Source organism: Daucus carota, chromosome 3 (assembly GCF_001625215.2).
Source record: "Daucus carota subsp. sativus chromosome 3, DH1 v3.0, whole genome shotgun sequence".
NCBI lineage: Eukaryota > Viridiplantae > Streptophyta > Magnoliopsida > Apiales > Apiaceae > Daucus > Daucus carota.
The window spans coordinates 39,727,328-39,747,664 of record NC_030383.2 but is presented as its reverse complement, the minus strand read 5'-3'; the positions used below and the strand labels follow the sequence as shown (position 1 = coordinate 39,747,664).

General features: G+C 34.3%; 2 protein-coding genes across 2 annotated transcripts; one reads left to right on the top strand and one right to left on the bottom strand.

Moving 5' to 3' along the window:
- The first annotated feature begins 3,630 nt into the window (after nucleotides 1-3,630).
- LOC108212454 (uncharacterized) lies at nucleotides 3,631-6,990 on the top strand. Its single transcript, XM_017384181.2, has 3 exons — nucleotides 3,631-6,080; nucleotides 6,167-6,272; nucleotides 6,361-6,990. The coding sequence occupies exons 1-3, from the start codon at nucleotides 3,631-3,633 to the stop codon at nucleotides 6,988-6,990; spliced, it is 3,186 nt and encodes a 1,061-aa protein (XP_017239670.2).
- Nucleotides 6,991-9,064: 2,074 nt separating this feature from the next.
- LOC108211932 (uncharacterized) lies at nucleotides 9,065-11,754 on the bottom strand. Its single transcript, XM_017383651.2, has 2 exons — nucleotides 10,863-11,754; nucleotides 9,065-10,716 (listed from the first exon to the last, which is right to left on the bottom strand). The coding sequence occupies exons 1-2, from the start codon at nucleotides 11,687-11,689 to the stop codon at nucleotides 9,321-9,323; spliced, it is 2,223 nt and encodes a 740-aa protein (XP_017239140.1). The 5' UTR covers nucleotides 11,690-11,754; the 3' UTR covers nucleotides 9,065-9,320.
- Between the last annotated feature and the right edge of the window lie 8,583 nt (nucleotides 11,755-20,337).

The window sequence follows — 20,337 nt, the reverse complement described above, 5'->3', positions numbered from 1 at the left end:
TCAATAAAAGAATAATCTGCTGGAGGATGCTTCAGCAGGTGAGGTTGATCAGCATGAGCAAGAATATATTTAGTTGTTAATTTGCTTTTGAACTCCCTCCACTTCTGGCATGCAGATCTCAGCACTAACTTTTGTGCTGATTCAGGAACTTCGAACGCCATCTACACGCGTAAGCATTTGTAAAAGTTGTGAGTAACTACATTTGTATATATATTGAATTAGTGTATAATTACTCAGTGATGTGAAATTTTGTACCTTCACACAATCCCATATCTTTTTTTTCTTTTCCAGCGGAACCAACTTCCATGTGGCATAGTATATTGGAGCCTTGGTTTTTGCTAGAACCCCAATATATGATTGCATCTCTGTAGCTGCAGCGCCGTACGGCTCACCTTTTGCATTGAATAACACCTCAAGCTTGACACCCGAAATCTTTCGTCTCACAATTCTATGCATTGAAACAGGCCCACGTTTCAAAAGCTGAAGTCCTTCTTTCTTCTTTGCTGTCGGCTTCTCAGTCACTCGCTTTCTCTTCTTACTCAATTGCTTTTTCAGGTTACTCGAAATGGCTTGCTTTTTAACTGAAACAGGGGAAGAGGTGCTTCCGCTAGGTTTTGGTGGAGTTTGTATCTCCACCGACTGATTCCTTTTTAGAGCCCTCATTAGTAACATGGCCGCCCCTTGATTAGGAGCTGATTTTGTCTTTTTGTTTTTTTCGAAGGCGCCATAAGAAGTCTGTAATATTACAAATCATTAATCTTAAACATGCATCATAAAATAAATTAAACACCCAGATAAGAAATCATATCAAAAACACCCAAATAAAAAAATCATATAAAAAATACCCATATCGAACACAAAATACTCTGATATTAACAAATCATTAATCATAAGCATGGATCATACAATAAAATGTAGCACCCATGTCAAAAACACCCAAATCAAAAATACCCATTCCGAAAACACCCACATCAAAAATTAGCTAGGGTTTATGATACAAAATCATATCATGAGTTCGATTACCTTAATAAAATACCCATATCGAACACAAGATACTCTGATATTAACAAATCATTAATCATAACCATGGATCATACAATAAAATGTAGCACCCATGTCAAAAACACCCAAATCAAAAATACCCATTTCGAAAACACCCACATCAAAAATTAGGATTTATGATACAAAATCATATCATGAGTTCGATTACCTTAATAAAATACCTAAATCATATCAAAAAGGCCCAAATCGAAAAACACATAAAACCCACTTATATATGGCAGTTACATAAGTTGCATGCAAATGGTATGAGAGAGATTCCTTCATCAACAATCAGGGTTTATGATACAAAATCATATCATGAGTTCGATTACCTTAATATAGAGACTAAAGAAACAACATAATCATATAGTCATGCAATCAAATTAACAATCAAAAATGAATTGAGACTATAACATGAGAGATGCTAGAGAGAGGGAGATTACCTTAAATGAGAGATGCTAGAGAGGGGAAGACGACCTTGGAACCCAAGAGCGCGCAATGAGAGGGAAGAGGGTTTGGAGACAAGAAGGGTTCGGGTGAGAGAAAGTTCAGAGAGAAAAGTGAGGTGTCGACTAAAAGGGGGGAAAGAATCGGGTAAAAGCTGTGTCCAAAGAGGGGAAAAAGGGCTCCATTTTCAAAATATTTCACTTGGAAAGGGTGAGAATCCAGTTTTTCACCTAAAATATTTTGGGGGAATTATATTGTTTTTAGTATAAAATGGTGAATTGGAAATATAAAATTTGTATAAGTATAAATAATATATATGAGACTAATCTATTTAATTAAGAAATTGTTGTAAGAAAAATATAATATTTTTAGTTCAAATATATTATTATTGAGTCGATAATTAAATAATAATCGTTCAATAAGTAGTATTATTTTTTTAAATAATTTATATTTAATATTTTTAGAGAAAAATGTTGAAATGAGTAAAGAAAAAAAGATGACACATGTGGGCCTAAACCTAAATATTTTCAGTTTTTAACAAATAGTCTAAATATGTGATAAATTAAATACATGAATGGATACGAATCTTCGTATGATCAGTACAAGGTGCTTTCAACTTATGTAGTATATATGTAGATATATGCCAATCAACATCTAAATATATCCGGTGAGTATAACATATGTGGTATATATGTAAATATACGAATCAACATCTAAATATATCTGGTGAGTATAACATATGTTGTAAGTACATATCCCGGCTAGTCACTGTGTTGTTATCAGATATCTACAATATCACTCTCAAAAGATATTATAAGTTATTTATAGTTGTACATGGGTACAAATAATATTTCTCATTAGATAGGTATTATAGGTTATACATATATATATATAGTGATTAAATATTTATTTTTATAATCGGTGTCAAAAGTTTGTGCTTAATTAGTGCAAAGGTGAAACTGTTGCCTTATAATCATTAGCACAATGGTTTATAGATCGTAAACCGTTGTTCTATTACCAACAACGGATTTTCCCCCCAAAACCGTTGTTGGAAAGTTAGTTACACAATACGTTAGCAATCTTTAGTGAATAAACCGTTGTTTAACACTAGTTAATACAATGGCTTATCATCCTATTTGCAGTAAACTATTGTCCTATAAATATTGATACAAGAGTTTCTCGACCTTTGTTGTAGAATTTTAACGACCAAAAATATAATATTAACGAATTTTAACGAAAGATTGTTACGATATTAACAAATTTAAATGAACGAACCAAAAATATAATATTAACAATTTTAACGAAAGATTGTTACAATTTTAACGAATTTAAACGAAAGATTGCTACGTTATTAACGAAAGATTGTTACGATATTAACAAATTGAAATGAACGAATCATAGATGAATCTTTGTCCGAACTATAACTTCATTCTTAATTGCTTCTTCATTCTGGATTTCCTCGACAAAGATTAGCTGCCCTCGTCACTACAAGCAGCGCTCGCTTTCATCTCCAAGAAGAGCTGAGGTATTCTTCAAACGAGTTTGTTTTTAGGGTTCTTAGCATTTCCCCCAAATTACAAACGTTATCATCCTATTGTGTATAAAGGCTCAATTCTCTTGATTGTGGATTTTGTATCTATTTGCTCTCTTATATTCAAATCATTCTTGTTGTTCATGTCTCTATTATCAATTATTTCTCTCTGCTGTCCAGGAATTGTAGTATGTAGTGTTAGATTCAAACTTTATGCATTCTTGTTTGTGGTTTGTGGGTTGTGTGTATCTTGTGGGTGTGTGCGTTTTTTGTATCTTGGGGGTTTGTGGGTTTTGTGTATCTTGGGGGTTTGTGGGTTTTGTGTATCTTGGGGGTTTTGTGTATCTTGGAGATTCAAACTTAAGCATTCAAACCACATGTTCTACTTCAGTGAGGCATCAGTTCTATTTGAGTTCCTCTAGAATCAGTTGCATTTTGGCATTTTTGAATACATGTAGTAGATTCTCGAATTCTTGTTGTTCTCCTATTTGTACTAGTTTGATTTGTTTATAACTCAATTTAAACAGAATTTATATACGAATGACATGTTGTTCAGGTTTATAACATATGTTTTATTATTCAATTGTTAGGTTTGTTGGCTGTTCTCAAATATGGATAGATCATGGTTGAGGGCTGATAGGAGAACACGGGAGTTTCAATTGGGTGTGAATGAATTGTTGAATTTTGCAGTACAAAATGGGTGTGATGCAAACAAAATTAGTTGTCCTTGTATAAAATGTGCACACAGTAAATCATGGAACGCTCAAATGGTGAAAGATCATCTTTTTCAGAATGGTATTGATGAGACCTACACATGTTGGATTTGGCATGGAGAGAATGATACAGACCAAAGTCCAATGGCCACTGAACATACTGATAGTTCACAATCTGTGGAACAAATCCCCATCAAAACAGATGGAGACGATGATCTTTCCCTGGATTCCTCAGATTTGTTAAGGCATCTACAATCTGAAAATGAACCTCTGTATTCAGGATGTGAAGGGTTTACCAAGATGACAGCTTTAGTGAAGTTATATAACTTGAAAGCAAAATTCGAGATGTCCGATAATTGTTTCTCTGAACTCCTACTTCTGGTTGGCACTATGCTTCCAGAAGGTAACTCTCTTCCTTCTTCCTTTGGTGAAGCTAAGAAGGCCTTGTGTTCTTTAGGAATGGAGTACGAAAAAATACATGTGTGTCCGAATGACTGCCTTTTATATCGTGGTGATATAGATGAAGATGAGTCTAGTTGCCGCATTTGTCATGCCTCAAGATGGAAGAAGAACAAAAAAGGAGAGGACATTGAAGGCATTCCAGCCAAGGTTCTTTGGTATTTTCCGTTATTGCCACGATTGAGAAATTTGTTTAATTCACCTCAAACGGCAAAGGACCTAACCTGGCACCACACAGAGAGAGTGAAGGATAATAAAATACGTCATCCTGCAGATTCAAAAACATGGAAGGACGTCGATGAGAAGTGGCCTGAATTTGCTTCTGAACCTAGAAACCTTCGGTTGGCTTTATCATCTGATGGTTTTAATCCTTTCCACGGCAAAGGTACCGATCACTCTTGTTGGCCTGTTTTGCTATCAATTTACAATCTTCCACCGTGGATTTGTATGAAAAGAAAGTATATAATGCTATGTCTACTGATATCCGGACCAAATCAGCCCGGAAATGACATTGATGTATTTCTTCAACCACTAATAGAAGATCTGCAGAAATTATGGCATGGAAAGCAAGTGTATGATGCATACAAGCAGGAGTCTTTCCTACTCAGGGGCATATTATTGTGGACAATCAGCGACTATCCAGCATTTGGTAGCTTATCGGGCAACATTGTCAAAGGCTATAACGGTTGTGTGGTATGTGTTGATGAGACAAAAGCTACAAGGCTTCCTAATTACAAGAAGACAGTGGTTATGAGGCATCGAAGGTGGTTACCACGTGACCACCCATATCGAAAACAGAAAGCAGCGTTTGATAACACGGTTGAAAAAGGTTCTGCACCTATTCCTTTAACAGGGGAGGAAGTTTTTGAAAGAGTACAACATTTGCGAGGCCATGTCTATGGTAAGACACAACGAAAACGAAAGCGAAATAAAAATGATCCTCGTCCTGTTTGGAAGAAGCATTCTATTTTTTTCCAACTCGAGTACTGGAAGTTCTTGCCGGTGAGGCATATTCTCGATGTCATGCATATCGAGAAAAACGTATGTGAAGCTTTATTAGGTACTTTGCTCAATATACCAAAAAAGACAAAAGATAAGGAATCTGTTCGTCTTGACATGGCTGCAATGGGAATAAGATTGAATCTCAGGCCAGAAACGGCAGGGAAAAAGGAGAAATTGCCTTTGGCATCTTGGAATTTGACCCATCAGGAAAAGAAAATTGTTTGCTCATCATTTTTAGGAACGAAGTTGCCTGATGGATTTTGTTCTAATATTAGAAGTCTAGTATCAATGGAAACTCTCCGACTCACCAAAATGAAATCTCATGACTGCCATATGATTTTACATCACTTACTCCCAATTGCGATTCGGTCATCACTGCATAAGAAGGTCAGGGACACTGTTATTAGATTTTGTCTCTTCTTTAAGGCTATTTGTAGTAAAGTCATTGAAGTTGATAAATTGGAGAAAATGCAGTCTCAATTGGTTATAACAATATGCCAACTTGAAAAATATTTCCCCCCTTCCTTGTTTGACATAATGATTCACCTTTCAATTCATCTTGTGCGAGAGGTTGAGCTGTGCGGACCAATTTTCCTTAGGTGGATGTATCCATTCGAAAGATACATGAAAACATTCAAAGGATATGTAAGAAACAGGGCTCGGCCAGAGGGTTGTATTGCAGAGGCATATATTGCAGAGGAGGCAGTTGAGTGTTTAGTTAATTTTGAAGAAGCAACTGTCGGAGTTCCAGAAAATGGAAGGCGTACAAAGGATTTAATTTGCAGACCACTATCTGGTGCCACAATGATCACCCCGAGCATCAAAGATTTAAACCTTGCACATTTGTGCGTCCTACAAAATAGCACGGATGTTGTGCCATATTTTGAGTAAGTTGTTTTTAATATCATCATATAAGAAGTAAAATATCAATTACAAAGCTATCCTAATTTTTATGTCATTGTTTTAATTATAGTGAACACATGTCATTCTTGATGGACGAATTCCCAGAACATGGAAATGATGATATGTGGTTAAAGAACAAGCAAAATGAAACTTTTCCGAAATGGTTTAAAGAAAAGGTATTATGAATGCTTTATTGTTTATATTCAACCATTTACATCTATTATTATAAACGTTCAAATTGTATGTATCTTTATTTTTGTACAGATTGCATCAGATTTACTAGATGGGAAGGAGATACCACACGAGATAAGATGGATTGCAGATGGGCCTAACAGCGATGTGCCTACATTCAGTGGTTATAAGGTACATGGGGTTCCATTTAGCACCAAGTCTCGGGATGATGCACGTCAAGTTCAATGTAGTGGAGTGTGTGTAGATGCTGAAACAATGGTTGTGCAAGCTACTGACAGAAATATTAATCATACGTCACATACATACAATGGAGTTATAAATAATATATGGGAGTTGGACTATAACAGCTTTAGGATCCCTCTTTTTTTATGCAAATGGGTTGATATGAATAGAGGGATCAAGACTGATGAACTAGGATATGTATTAGTCAATTTGAACAAGTCTGGTTTTTTGAATGATCCATTTGTATTAGCAACACATGTTAAGCAGGTTTGTTATATTGATGACCCCCTCGAGAAATCATGGTCAGTGGTATTGAAGTTTCCCGAGAGAAAACACTACGATGATATTGAAGATGAAAATGAAGGATCCGTTGAAGTTGAGCTTGAGTCTGAGTTTTTTATGCCCGATTTACCAGATGATGATTTGCACGAGGATGCTAGTTACATGCGTGATGTAGATGAACGAATTCAACTAGAATGATGCCTTTTTTTAACATATTTCACATTGTTGTAATGCACAATTCAAATATTTGGTCTTCGGTTTGATTGTTGTTTTTATGTGAAATTTTGAAAGTTTGATGATGGTCAAAATTTACTCTTTATTGTTTTGGTAGTTGTTTGGTAATGCAGGGGCTTCACTCTTTCTGCTCATCTTTTTTAAAAATTTACAGTGATATAGACAACGGTTTTACGAAAAAGCACATGTCTTAACAAATCAAAGACAAGACATAATATAAGATAAACTATTGTGTGAGGTCTAAAGAACAATGCTACCAAGAAAGGTTGTCTAACAAAGAATACACAATAGAATTATAAACCGTTGTAAACTCTTTACAACGGTTCAACAGAGTATTGTGTAATATCTGAAAACACAACTGTTTCCCCAACCGTTGTTTATTACATAACAACGGTTACTCGTCCCTGTTGTATGACTTTTCTAATTACAATGGTTTAGGAAACCCGTTGTATATTTTTTAACAACAGTTTTACACACCGTTGTGTGAATGTCTAAAAAACAATGGTCTTTATAAACTGTTGTGTCAAGCACACTTTCTGGCATACTTTTTAACAACGCTTTTAAAAACAGTAGTATGATCCTCGTTTAGACAATGGTTAGTTGAGGTCCAGAAAACGACCGTTGTGTGTTTCTTTTTTGCAACGGTTTTTTTTCGTAGCGTTGTCTGAAAGGTGTTGTCTGAGCCTGTTTTTCTTGTAGTGCTAGTATGTGGGTAACCTGGCCTTGCGTGGATTTCCTCTGACTCCATCACACACATCTTGCCTACAATGCAAATGGAGTTTTGAAAGATTCTTGTCTTACCCTCACTACAAAGAAACTAGATAAAGTCGACCGTAAAATACGGTCGGTTAATTAAGTCGAAAAACAATCGGTTTTAGACCTAGAACCGACCAACAATGATTGTCGGTTTTGACAGATTGTTCGTGTTTAGGGTTTAAAACCGACCACAGAGGTGGTCGGTTTTGTCAGTTTCAACGCAACTTGCTGGTTCGAGCCCTCCATTGCCATCAGGTGTCATGTGAACGCAAGTGCCACGTATGTAACTATAACCGACCACTGTCGGTTGGTTAAAATGTTTGACCAAAAATGGTCAAATTTTTTTCGAGCATAATAAACCGAACATATATGGTCGGTTTAATTGAGCTAGTCGGGTTTAGGACAGGAGAGGATGGGTTCTTTTGTATTGTAACCCATTACGTGATGAGTATATTTAATCCATTTTCCAAATAAATAAACATGTTTAAATTTATAAAATAGGGTTCAAACTGACCGACGAATAGTCAGTTTTGCCTTTTAGAAAGAAAACAACATCGTTTTGTCTAACAATTTATTAAAAAATTGATTAAAATTACACAAACACGTAATCGACAGATATATTGGTCGGCTCTAAAACCGACCAAGCTCTTTTCGGTCGGTTAAAATAAGTCGAAGTCTTGCCAGCAAGGCAGAACGAAGTCGTTCTTGTTAAAACCGACCGACTTTTGCCCGTCGGTTTTATCCCGAACTATATCTTGTCGGTCGGTTTTGCCCTGTTTTATTGTAGTGCCTATACAACTGACACAATGTACAACTGTAAGCCCATATATATATCTTTATTGATCACGCGGGTACAAGCTGCACAAGCGATACCAACAGACACAAGACTCATGTAATAATAATAATTACAAAGCTCAAGCTGCAGGTGTTGTGGATGCATATGGTGTATGATATAATCGGGTGATTCTGCACATCCTTTGTGCAGGAGAAATGAACAAGCTGATCAAGAGAGCATGTGTATGCAGGAGAGAGTCCTATTATCGGAGTTTTGCATATACAGCACACAACTGGTGCTGCAATGCTACTACTTGTCGAAATTTTCGAAGAGCATCAGTGGATGATCATGACTAAAATAAAAGATCTCGGATTCCGCAATGCTACTACAAGATGATTTCTAAGCAACTCAAGTCTAAACAATTTTCGAAAGAGAAATGAGCACTTGTTTCTGTATCAGCACTACACAATTTAAACAAGCCAATTTCACTGTTCGCTTCTCAAAAATAAAAACAAAAATCCAAAGTAAAATCCTAATTGAATACCCCAAGATTCTGATACATATTTTAAAATATGAGTTGAATACACCCGGATTTCAAAATGAAAAAAAAAAATCTTTAAAATCGTAATTGAATACCTCTAAAGCAATAAGGACAAAGAACTTGTAAAGATGCACAAGGAAATCAACAACTCGAGGTTCGAACATTCTGCGCACTCCATTTGATTCCATGACTCCAGGCTCAAGAACACCGGATGAGTTCTTTTCATAGTTTTAAAGGCTTTAAACTGATTTGCCGGGAGGAACAATATAGACACATTATATAATTACAACCAGCACATTCTAAGACTAGTTGTTGAGGTTCATCAAGAATGTTCCCTAAACAAATTCTTTCTCTACAGGACAAAGATTTATGTAGACGTTGAGGATACCTGTTTTTGTATATCATCTTTAACGTTAAGGGGTGCGGGTGAAAAGTATGAGTAATTGATGGATCTATCGTATGGCCGAGCTTCAGATGAGGTTGTCGAATGCATAAGGGATGAAAAAATTGATCACATTCGCTGCAACGATACAACCAGGCTTCTGGATTTACTTCCAGCTCGCATTTCTCACAGTATCTTAAGCCCTTGTAATATATTGGAGGATATATCAACGAAATAGAATGAGAATCCCATCTGTGATGTATTGTTTTTGGGAATGACACAGCGCAACTTAGATGAATCTGGATGTCACTGCAACTTTCACATCCGTACTCAACGCTTCTTTTCTGTAAACAAGCGTTGCAAGTTTTGTTCCACGTGGCTTCACGCTGAACTAAGGGGTGCTTATGATACTCATGTTTAATTTTGTGAGGTGTTAGATAACAGGAAATGCAAATAGAATTCTTACATGGGGAGCAGCGATATGTGAATCCATTGGTACGTGCATTGCATCGACAGCAGAGAGTAGTTTCTAATGGACTAGTATTGTAATTATGAAGCTTTAATATGTGTTGAGGATCCTGTGGACAATCTCCTGGACGGGACTGCAAGGGCAAGTGATTGGCACAAGTAGTGTGGAGGAAATAATTGCATCCGATGCAGCCATAGTAACGTTTATTCGAAGCTGTTGAGATTGGTTGGACACATCCATCACACACCAACATCTCATCAATACGGTCGTCAGTATCCCTCTCATCATTATCACTGTTATGATCAGCATCTTCAAGTTCTTCCAAAAGAAACAACTTATGCTCTGGATGACTCCGGTGATTGATTAGGGGACTTTCCTTGCCATCATCAATATGATTGTTAGTGTCCGTCTCATCATCATCATCACTTTTATGATCAGCATCTTCAAGTTCTTCCAAAAGAAACAACTTACGCTCTGGATGAGTACTCCGGTGATTGATTAGTGGACTCTCCTTGCCATTATCAATAAGATTGTTAGTATCATTGTCATCATCATCACTGTTATGATCAGCATCTTCAAGTTCTTCAAAAAGAAACAACTTATCAACTTCATCTTCTATTGCGTTCCTTTGATGAGTCCATTTGCCTGATCGGTGAGCTGCTATTAAATTCTGCACCAAAGATTCTATTCTTGGGAGTGGAAATTGCAACAGATCAGAATATGTTTGCTCATTATCATCTTCAGTTTCAATCACATTTTTCCCTGACCTGTAACAAGGAAATATGAATGAGAATACTTAAAACAAGTCTATGCGTCCATTAGAACATGAGATGGTGTGAATTAAATACAGAGAAAAATACATTAAGTGCTTAAAAGATATCATATACTAAAGCATAGAGAATGTAGAGCTTACGCTAATAATTCAGCAGCACACTTGATGTGAACAAAATATCCCGACTCCTCACAGAAATAGGCCCAGTTCTTTGGCTCGAGCCCTTGGCTGCAGATGGGGCAATGCCTAATGAATCTCCTGTACATTTCTGGAATAGAATAAATGAGCTGCAGAGTATCGTCCTCGTGAATTCGGAGTTTGATGGTGCGAGGGTATGCAGCGCAGCTGCTGTGGATCCAGAAGTGACAAGAATGACATATATAAGAACCAAATTCTTCAGCTTTAATTCCACAAGCATCACACGAGAAACAAGCTGTCCTGTGCAGTAATGTTAGCGAGTGGTGGTGTCCCTCGTGATCCAGCACCGACTCCATCAAAGCACATCTTGCGCACAATGCAAATGGATCTACAATTGTTGCAGATTCTTGTCTTACCCAATCCAACTCACATAATCTACAATTGTAAGCCAGAATGTCTGGATAGATCTGGCGGGTACAAGCTGCACAATAGACATCGGCAAGCTCAATGCAAACTCTGCCCTTGATTTCTCTGAGGTAATAACTACGTTCAAAGAGGTCAAGCTGGTGTTGTGGATGCATATGGTGTACGATACGTTTGGGTGATGATTCTGCACATCTTTTGTGCAGGAAAAAAGAACAAGGAGAATGCTTAAGAGAGCATGTGTATGCAGGAGAGACTCCTATTATCGGAGTTTCGCATATACAGCACACGAGTGGTGCTGCAACGCGACTACTGTCGAAATCATCGATGAGTATCAATGGATGATGATGGCTAACATGAACAAACTCATGATGACTAAGATTATAAAGCTCACTAGTTGTTGCCATCAGTGGATTTTTAGAACAATTTTTGAAAGAGAAATGAGCACTTCTTTATGTCTCAGCACTACACAATTTAAACAAGCCAATTTCACTGTTCGCTTCTCAAAAACAAAAGCAAAAATCCAAAGTAAATTCTTACGACTGAGTTCACCTTTACTTTACAGATCATATTCTTCGTTCTTTTCTTTTCATTTGATTCATCATGTATCCCAAAATCCAAACACCATGCTGTAGTTAAAGTATTTTATTGAGATTTTTTTACAAGTTACTTGAAAATGCTTTAAAGAAAAAAAAAAGTAATGTTGGACCTGAAAGAAGACTGCTTTAGGTAAAAGCATTGAAATAATTTGCTCCTCATTTATTCACGTAATTCCAAGAATGTTGTCCATGATAATTTATTTGCTTTAAGATCATGTTTATTTGGAAGGGTTATAATACCCACATCATTATATTATTTATCTTAATTTTTAGAATTTTTTTAAAATATAAATGTTAAAAAGGTGTTTTATATTCGTTATTTAACCAAACAATAATGATTTGTTTCAAAAAAAATAGAGTTTTATGTATTTTTCTCCGGAAATAAATTCTTTTTCTAAAAAATAAGGTTATCAAATTGGCCACATAATCTCATGAGTTTATATTTCAATCATTGTTTTAGTCTATTTTTATGGTATTATAATATCTTTTATGAAATTGCATCAAAAATATGATTGCGGGATTATAATCTCTTAAATATGAAGGAAATAATGTAGATATTCCGAGAGTATAAATCTTTCGAACAAACATGGCTCAAATGTCTTATTCAATACGAATATGATTCTTAGCTTTTAAATTGTATATAATTGTGTCTATGCGGAATATATTTGCAGCTTAAATAAGAAAAGCGAACTCTAATTAATTTAATATGAAGATGATCCTTATAAACTCTTAAACTATATATAATTGGGTCTATACAGAATATATATGTAACTTAAACAGTTTTGAACAATATAGGAAAATGATGTTATATAGGTTGGAATAGGGAATGACTTTCATGTCAGAAGTAATACATGACGCAATTACTCTCACGATCATCATGTATTATAAGCAACAGGATTAATTGCAACTCTCCAACAATGGGTGCCAAGAGTGATGTCAATGTCACATGACATGACAAAGTACGTCTCTTGTTAGCATTTGGTCAGAGTGTAGTGATGTTGTTTGAGTGCTTTAATTTGTGAAGTGGTATGGGTGCCAACTTGATATATCAGTTTTTCTAAAAAGTGTTAAGAATGATGTATTATAAGACAGAGAACATAAAAACAATTGTATTCAATTATGCGGCAAAATTGGCATCCCTCAAGGGTGCCAACTTTGGAGATGCTCCGATGTGTCCGTTTGTTCAGAGACTTGCATGGTTGCTCAGTTTAAAGCCAGGGCCGGCTCAAGATCTTTTGGGGCCTTAGGCGAAAATTAAAATGAGGCCTTAATTCTTTGAAAAATAAATTTTATATTAATAAAAATATTAATACATCATTTAAACATTACAATCTCTTCGTATTATTTTTTCTTGAGAAGGAAACGATCTCAAAATACTTTTTCTATAAGCGGCCAACACATTATTTCATGTTGTATATTTAAATGTTAATTTATATAACATCATTACGTAAAAATTATGTTACTTTATATTAGTATTTCTATTATAAAAATATAAAGTATATGTATAGTTTAGTATGAAGATGCTTATTATTTTCAGGTAAATAAAATATCTTTAAATAATAGATATTTTAAATTTAATATTAATATTTAAAGTTGCGAAAAGAATGGCTAAACAGGCAGTCGCGGAAGCAAAAGCTAAGGCGTATAAGGAAATGTATAGGCGTCTAGGTACTAAGGAGGGAGTGAATGGTATTTTTAAACTTGCAAAGGCACGTAACAAGAGACGTCAAGATATCTGTTCGATTCGATATATCAAGGATGAGGATGATCGTGTTTTACTTCATGATGGGGATATTACAGCGAGATGGGGTAGGTATTTTTCGGAGTTATTTAATGCAGCCCGAGGAAGGGAGATTGTATTTGACCAAGAGATTGTTCATGTTCCTGACGGTGATGCTGGTGCGAGTCAAGATATTACTGTGGCAGAGGTACGCGCAGCCTTAAGCATGATGGGTAAAGGTAAGACAGTTGGGTTAGATGAGATTCCGATTGAGGTGTGGCAGTGCTTGTCGGAACAGGGTGTACGCTGGTTGACGGCTCTTTTTAATGTTATTTTTCGGACATCCAGGATGCCGAGTGAGTGGCGGTTGAGTGTTGTTGTCCCCATATATAAAAATAAAGGTGATGCTCAAAGTTGTAGTAATTATCGTGGTATTAAGTTGCTTAGTCATACAATGAAACTATGGGAACGAGTTATTGAGTGCAGGATTAGAAGAATTGTTTCCATTTCGGAGAATCAATTTGGTTTTATGCCTGGGAGGTCAACCATTGAAGCAATTTATCTCATTCGTTGTCTTATGGAGAAATATCGAGAGCGTCGTAAGGATCTTCATATGGTATTTATAGATCTTGAAAAGGCTTATGACAGTGTACCACGGGCTGTTCTTTGGAGATGTTTAGCAGCGCGCGGGGTTCCAGCGGTGTATATTCGAACCATACAGGATATGTATTCAGCGGCGGGAACATGTGTTCGGACACCTGTTGGGGATACTCAGTATTTTCCAGTTGAGGTAGGGCTTCATCAAGGGTCGGTATTAAGTCCTTTGCTTTTTATAATGGTTTTGGATGTGATTACTCGTGATATTCAGGCTCCTATACCTTGGTGTATGCTTTTTGCCGATGATATTGTATTAATCGCTGAGTCTCGAAACGATGTTAATATAAACCTAGAACGGTGGCGTACATCGCTGGAGGGTTATGGGTTGCGTCTGAGCCGTTCTAAAACTGAGTACTTATGTGCCAATTTCAGTGAGGAGGTTCATGAGGAGGATGTAGTTGTATGTATCGGGCAAGCCCGTGTACCACAAACAAATACATTTAAATACTTGGGTTCTATCATTCAAAGTAATGGTGATATTTCAGCGGATGTGACTCATCGTATTTTGACGGGATGGCTTCGTTGGAGGGCTGCTTCTGGTGTGTTGTGTGATAAAAGTGTACCTTTGAAGTTTAAGGGTAAATTTTATCGAGTGGCAATCAGACCGTCATTACTATATGGTTCTGAGTGTTGGCCATTGAGAAAGGCTCAGGAACGTCGCCTAGAGACAGCAGAATTGCGTATGTTGCGTTGGATTTGTGGTAAGACTATGACAGATCATATACCGAATGTTACTTTTAGACGCCTTTTAGGGGTTGAGTCTATCTCTAAGAAAATAAGGGAGGGGCGTTTACGTTGGTATGGACATGTTCGGCGTAAATGTAACTCAGCCCCGGTTCGAAGGGTTGAACGCATATCGGTTCGGGGAAAGAGAAAGAGAGGTCGGCCCCGTCGGACGTGGTCTGATCAATTGAGTTTGGACTTGGGAGCCCTAAATCTAACGGGAGATATGACATTAGATAAGAATGATTGGCGAAGGCGTATTAGAGTAGTTGAGACTCGGTTTAGTGGCTTACAGGGGTTTTGAGTGTTCTGGTGTTATGCTTTTAGGACAAGGCGCAGGTGCAACGGCTCAGATCATTCATGCACAGATGCATTGCCGATGGAGGTGAGTCCCATGTGTTAGCAATCATGGGCCAAGGTACAATCTACTTATATTTCACACAAAACTTTGTCTTGCACTAAGCCGGGGGTCTCACGGAAACAGCCTCCTTACTCTAAATGAGTAGGGGCATGGTCTGCGTACAGTTTACCCTCCCCAGACCCTGCTCTAAGCGGGATATACTGGGTTTGTTTGGTTTGGTTTGGTATTTAAATGATTTTAATCTATACTTTATTACCAAATAATTTATTATTATTTGAAAATTTTAGTGTACAGGAGTGTACTATTAAAACTAAAAGTTAGCATAAAAGAAGAGTTTAGAAATCAAATGAATTCAAATAAAAATGAATTGATATAAAAATACATATAATGTTCAATATCTCATTTTATGATAATTGTGACCTCTATTTAGATTACATTTCCAAAAAAATAATTATTGATTGACATTTATTAGGTTATAGATATAAATAGACAAATCGTTATGTGAGCACAAAAAATAAATACAACTATAATTATTTATTTTTATAAAAAAACAACGATCATATATAAATTATTATTTATATCACAATTTTTTACCAGATTTATATATTAATTTTCAATTTTCAGTTTTTTTCACACATATAGATGCCTATAATAGATAATTTTAAATTTTTGGGCCTTAAAAATTTGGGGGCCTTAGGCGGTCGCCTAAATGGCCTATACATAGAGCCGGCCCTGTTTAAAGCAAATGCACTTCCAGTGCGCCTGCATTAATTTATTATTCTTGTGATCCCAGGACTCAGCTCCCTTGGAAATATAGATTCTTTCCAGTTGCTGGAGTGTATTCCTTTGGGGAATTTTCCTGAACTTCTCTCTGGTGAGACCTAGCCTGAAAAGTTGAAGTTTTACCAAGGAAATTGTATAATAATTTGATTATCCACAAATCCTCATATCCGCTTTCGTATCCAATTTTATGATTATTTCTCGTGTCCGTTCTGGTATCAATGTAGTCTCATATCTCGACTTGAATGATTTAATTATAAATCCCGTCAGTTTCTTCTTTGTTTTTATTCAAACCCTAAAGAGAGTAATTATGTCTACCAAACCCTAAAGAGAGTGCTTTAGAGACGGTGTTTGTTTAATTTTGTTTATTTTCTGTCTTGAAAGAAAAAATACTGTCGGACTTGAAAGAAGACTGCTTTGAGTAAAAGTATTGAAATTATCTGCTCCTTATTTATAACTAGTGAAAAAAGCCGCGCTTCGCGGCGGCCGCGTGATAAATTTTGATATGAATCAGTATTATAATAGCATAAAAATTATTTTGAGTTATCTTCCCGTTAAACATATCACAAATAAAAAATATTATAATTAGTATGAAAATTTGTTGAAGTGGTCATCTTGTCAAACACAATACTAATAATAAAATTAGTTCGAACACTACTCCCATCAAAAACAATATTAATTCATAATTATTATTTTTAGGATGAAATTAAATATTTTAATTTAGATCAAAATTAGTTTGAGCCGCTCTCTTGTCAAACACGAAACCAATAACAAAACATTATAATTTAGATATTAGTTTGAGTCGCCTTACTGTCAAACACAATACTAATAATAACTATTCTAATTATGATAAAATTAAAGATTATAATTGGATAAAAAGTATTTTGAACTGTGGTCCCGTCTTAACAAAAATATATATTATAAAATAAATAAATAATTATTTTAGCCACTTTTCCGTCAAACATAATACTAATAAAAAAATTATTATTATTTAGATAAAAATTAGTTTGGGCCGCCTCCCGTGCCCGTCAAACACAATACTAATCGAGAATCATTTACGTTATCATAAAATAAATATATGATTCCTATTTTATTTGTTAATTATTTTTATTTTATGATTCCCATTTATTAATTTAAAATTATTATTCTTTTATGGTTCTAATTTTTTGCTATTAGTTTTTTAATGATTATTATCTTTACAATCGTTTATTTTTTATTCGAAATTTAAGAAAATTATAAAACTAAATTGGAAATAAAAATTGTACGTATTACCTTACAAATCTTAAATATAAATTGTATTTTATCTATGATTATTATTTTAAATAAATATAATCCTATTCCTTTTGGCAATCTTAAATAAGAAAAAAATTGCATTTAGAATTCAGAAAAAAAAAGGATTATATTAATTTTTGGAATCTTTCAGCTTGATTTTTTAAATTATAATTATAATTGGATAAAAATTATTTTGAACTGTGGTACCGTTTTAACAAAAAAATATCATAACATTGAAAAAAAATATATTAGCCACTTTTAGGTCAAATATAATACTAATAGAAAATTTATTATTATTTAGATAAAAATTGGTTTGGGCCGCGTCTGTGCCCGTCAAACAAAATACTAATCAAGAATCATTTACATTTTTATAAAATCAATATATGATTCCTATTTTATATATCCTATTTTTTTGTTAATTATATTTATTTTATGATTCCTATTTATTACTTAAAAATTATTATTCTTTTGTGTTTCTAATTTTTTTGCTATTAGTTTTTTTTAATGATTATTATCTTTACAATCTTTATTTTCTATACAAAATTTTAAAAAAAAATTATAAGACTAAATTGAAAATAAAATTTGTACGTATTACCTTACAAATCTTAAATATAAATTGTATTTTATCTATGTTTGTTAGTTTAAATAAATATAATCCTACTCTTTTTAGGATTCTTAAATAAGAAAAGAATTGTATTATTTTTAAAATCCAAAAAGAAAAGAATTGTATTAACTTTTGAAATCCTTGAACCTGATTTTTTAAATATAATCCTATTTGTTTTAGGATTATTACTAAATAAGAAAAAAATTGTGTCATGTTTAGAATTTAATAAGAAATACTAAATAAAAAGGAAAAGAATTGTATCATTTTTAGAATTCAATAAGAAAAGAATTGTATCACTTTTAGAATTTTTGAACCTGATTTTTTGAATTATAACTATATTTTCTCTCCGAAATTCAAGAAAAATCAGAAGACTGAATCGAGCAATTCTAGAGACGCCCGCATCCTCCAGATTATTTATGGAATATAGTAGCTCAGAATCTGATTTTGTTTCAGATTATTTATGGAATATAGCAGCTTGAAAGTTTTAATCAAATTTTATTGGGAAAATAGATTTTTTTGCCACCCAACTTATTATTTGTTTAGAAATCTACCACTGAACTATAATTTTTTTCTTTTTTGTCCCTAATGTTAGGTTCGGACTTTTTTTTGTCACTAACATTAGGTTCGGATTTGATTATTAACACTATGTTATTTTTTTAGTATTATTAAAATATAGTGTTAGTCTGCAATATAATGACGATCTGATAAGTGTCTATATCTTTATGTTGTGTCCCAGGTAGTTTACCTTGGAGGACCAGAGTTGGACACCCATTTTGAGACTCCAAAAAATTTCAAAAATTATTTTATTTTGTTTTTTCTGAATAAAATTTAATGTTGGTTTTTTTTCCTTAAGAAAACGTTGGATTTTTTCTTGTCACTGACGTTATGTTTTAATTTGATTATTAACAATATGTCATTTTTTTAGCATTATAAAAATATAGTGGTAGTCTGCAATATTAAGGTGATATGATATGTGCTATAACATTATATACAGTCATCTATGTGTTCCTTAGCTAGTTTACCTTGAAGTATGAGAGTTTAACAGGTATTTTAAAAACCTAAAAAATTTAGTTTTATGAATTATTTTAAGACTCCACAAATATATGGTATCACTTGACTTTATAGTTCTTTACCACTACTTGTCACGTATTTTAAGGTTCCCACTTTTTATAAATATAGTTCCATAAGTTAATTTTGAGATTTCCTTTCTGAGTAAAAAAATCCGTACTCTCGTCCTCTAAGATAAACTACCTATGACACATTTAGGGCATTTCCCAAAATGCCCCTTCAAAAGTTAACGGTAACAGCAGAAGATAACGGAAAGAGTGCAAAGTGTCTACGGGTTAAAAATAAGGGGCTGCATAGTGTTTATTCCAAAAATATTAGGTGCAATGTGCAACATGCTGAAATTAAAGGGGTGTCAAATGCAATTAACTCTTAAAAGAGTAACATAGTGTTAATAATCAAATCCGAACCTAACGTTAGTGACAAAAAAAAAATCCGAACCTAATATTAGTGGCAAAAAAGAAAAAAATTATAGTTCAGTGGTAGGTTTCTAAACAAATAATAAGTTGGGTGGCAAAAAAATCTATTTTCCCAATTTTATTTCAGATTTTTTAATTATGGTAAAGAGTAGCACACAAGTCTTTCTACACTTATAAATACCCCTATAGAAATATACTTATATAAAGGAGAAGCGAGGGGCGTGTAGGTGGCGCCTCTCACATCGTTCCGTTCTATTTTTCTAATTTTCTGGAATTTTTGGATGAAAAATATCAAAAATTAGAACTACCTTTTTTACTTTAGGATATATTAGAAACAAGTTTCAGAATCTGATTTTGTTTCAGATTATTTATGGAATATAACAGCTTGAAAGTTTTAATCAAATTTTATTTCAGATTTTTTAATTATGGTAAAGAGTAGCACACAAGTCTTTCTACACTTATAAATACCCCTATAGATTGTAGGGTTTTGGATCATCTAAACACGACCTACTCTCTCAACACCACAACCCTACCTCTCACCTCTCTGTGGTGATAGTTCTCTTGCTCAACTTCTAGATCGGTGATGACGTTCTTCTGCAACAATAAGTGAAGGCTGTTTATACGGTATTATAAAAAAATAAAGGTTGTTGCAAGCAAAGGTAGTTATAGACCGTTATGTGGGAGTCGACAAATCCAAACACGGGAGAAGAATATAGTCTTGACATGATATTAATGGATGATATCAATAAATTAACTATTAGTTATGTATGTTTGTTGGTTATTCTATTATAATATTTGTTTTGTTCATCGAACATGTTTGTTATTGTTAATTTTTATATGATTTACTTTGTACAT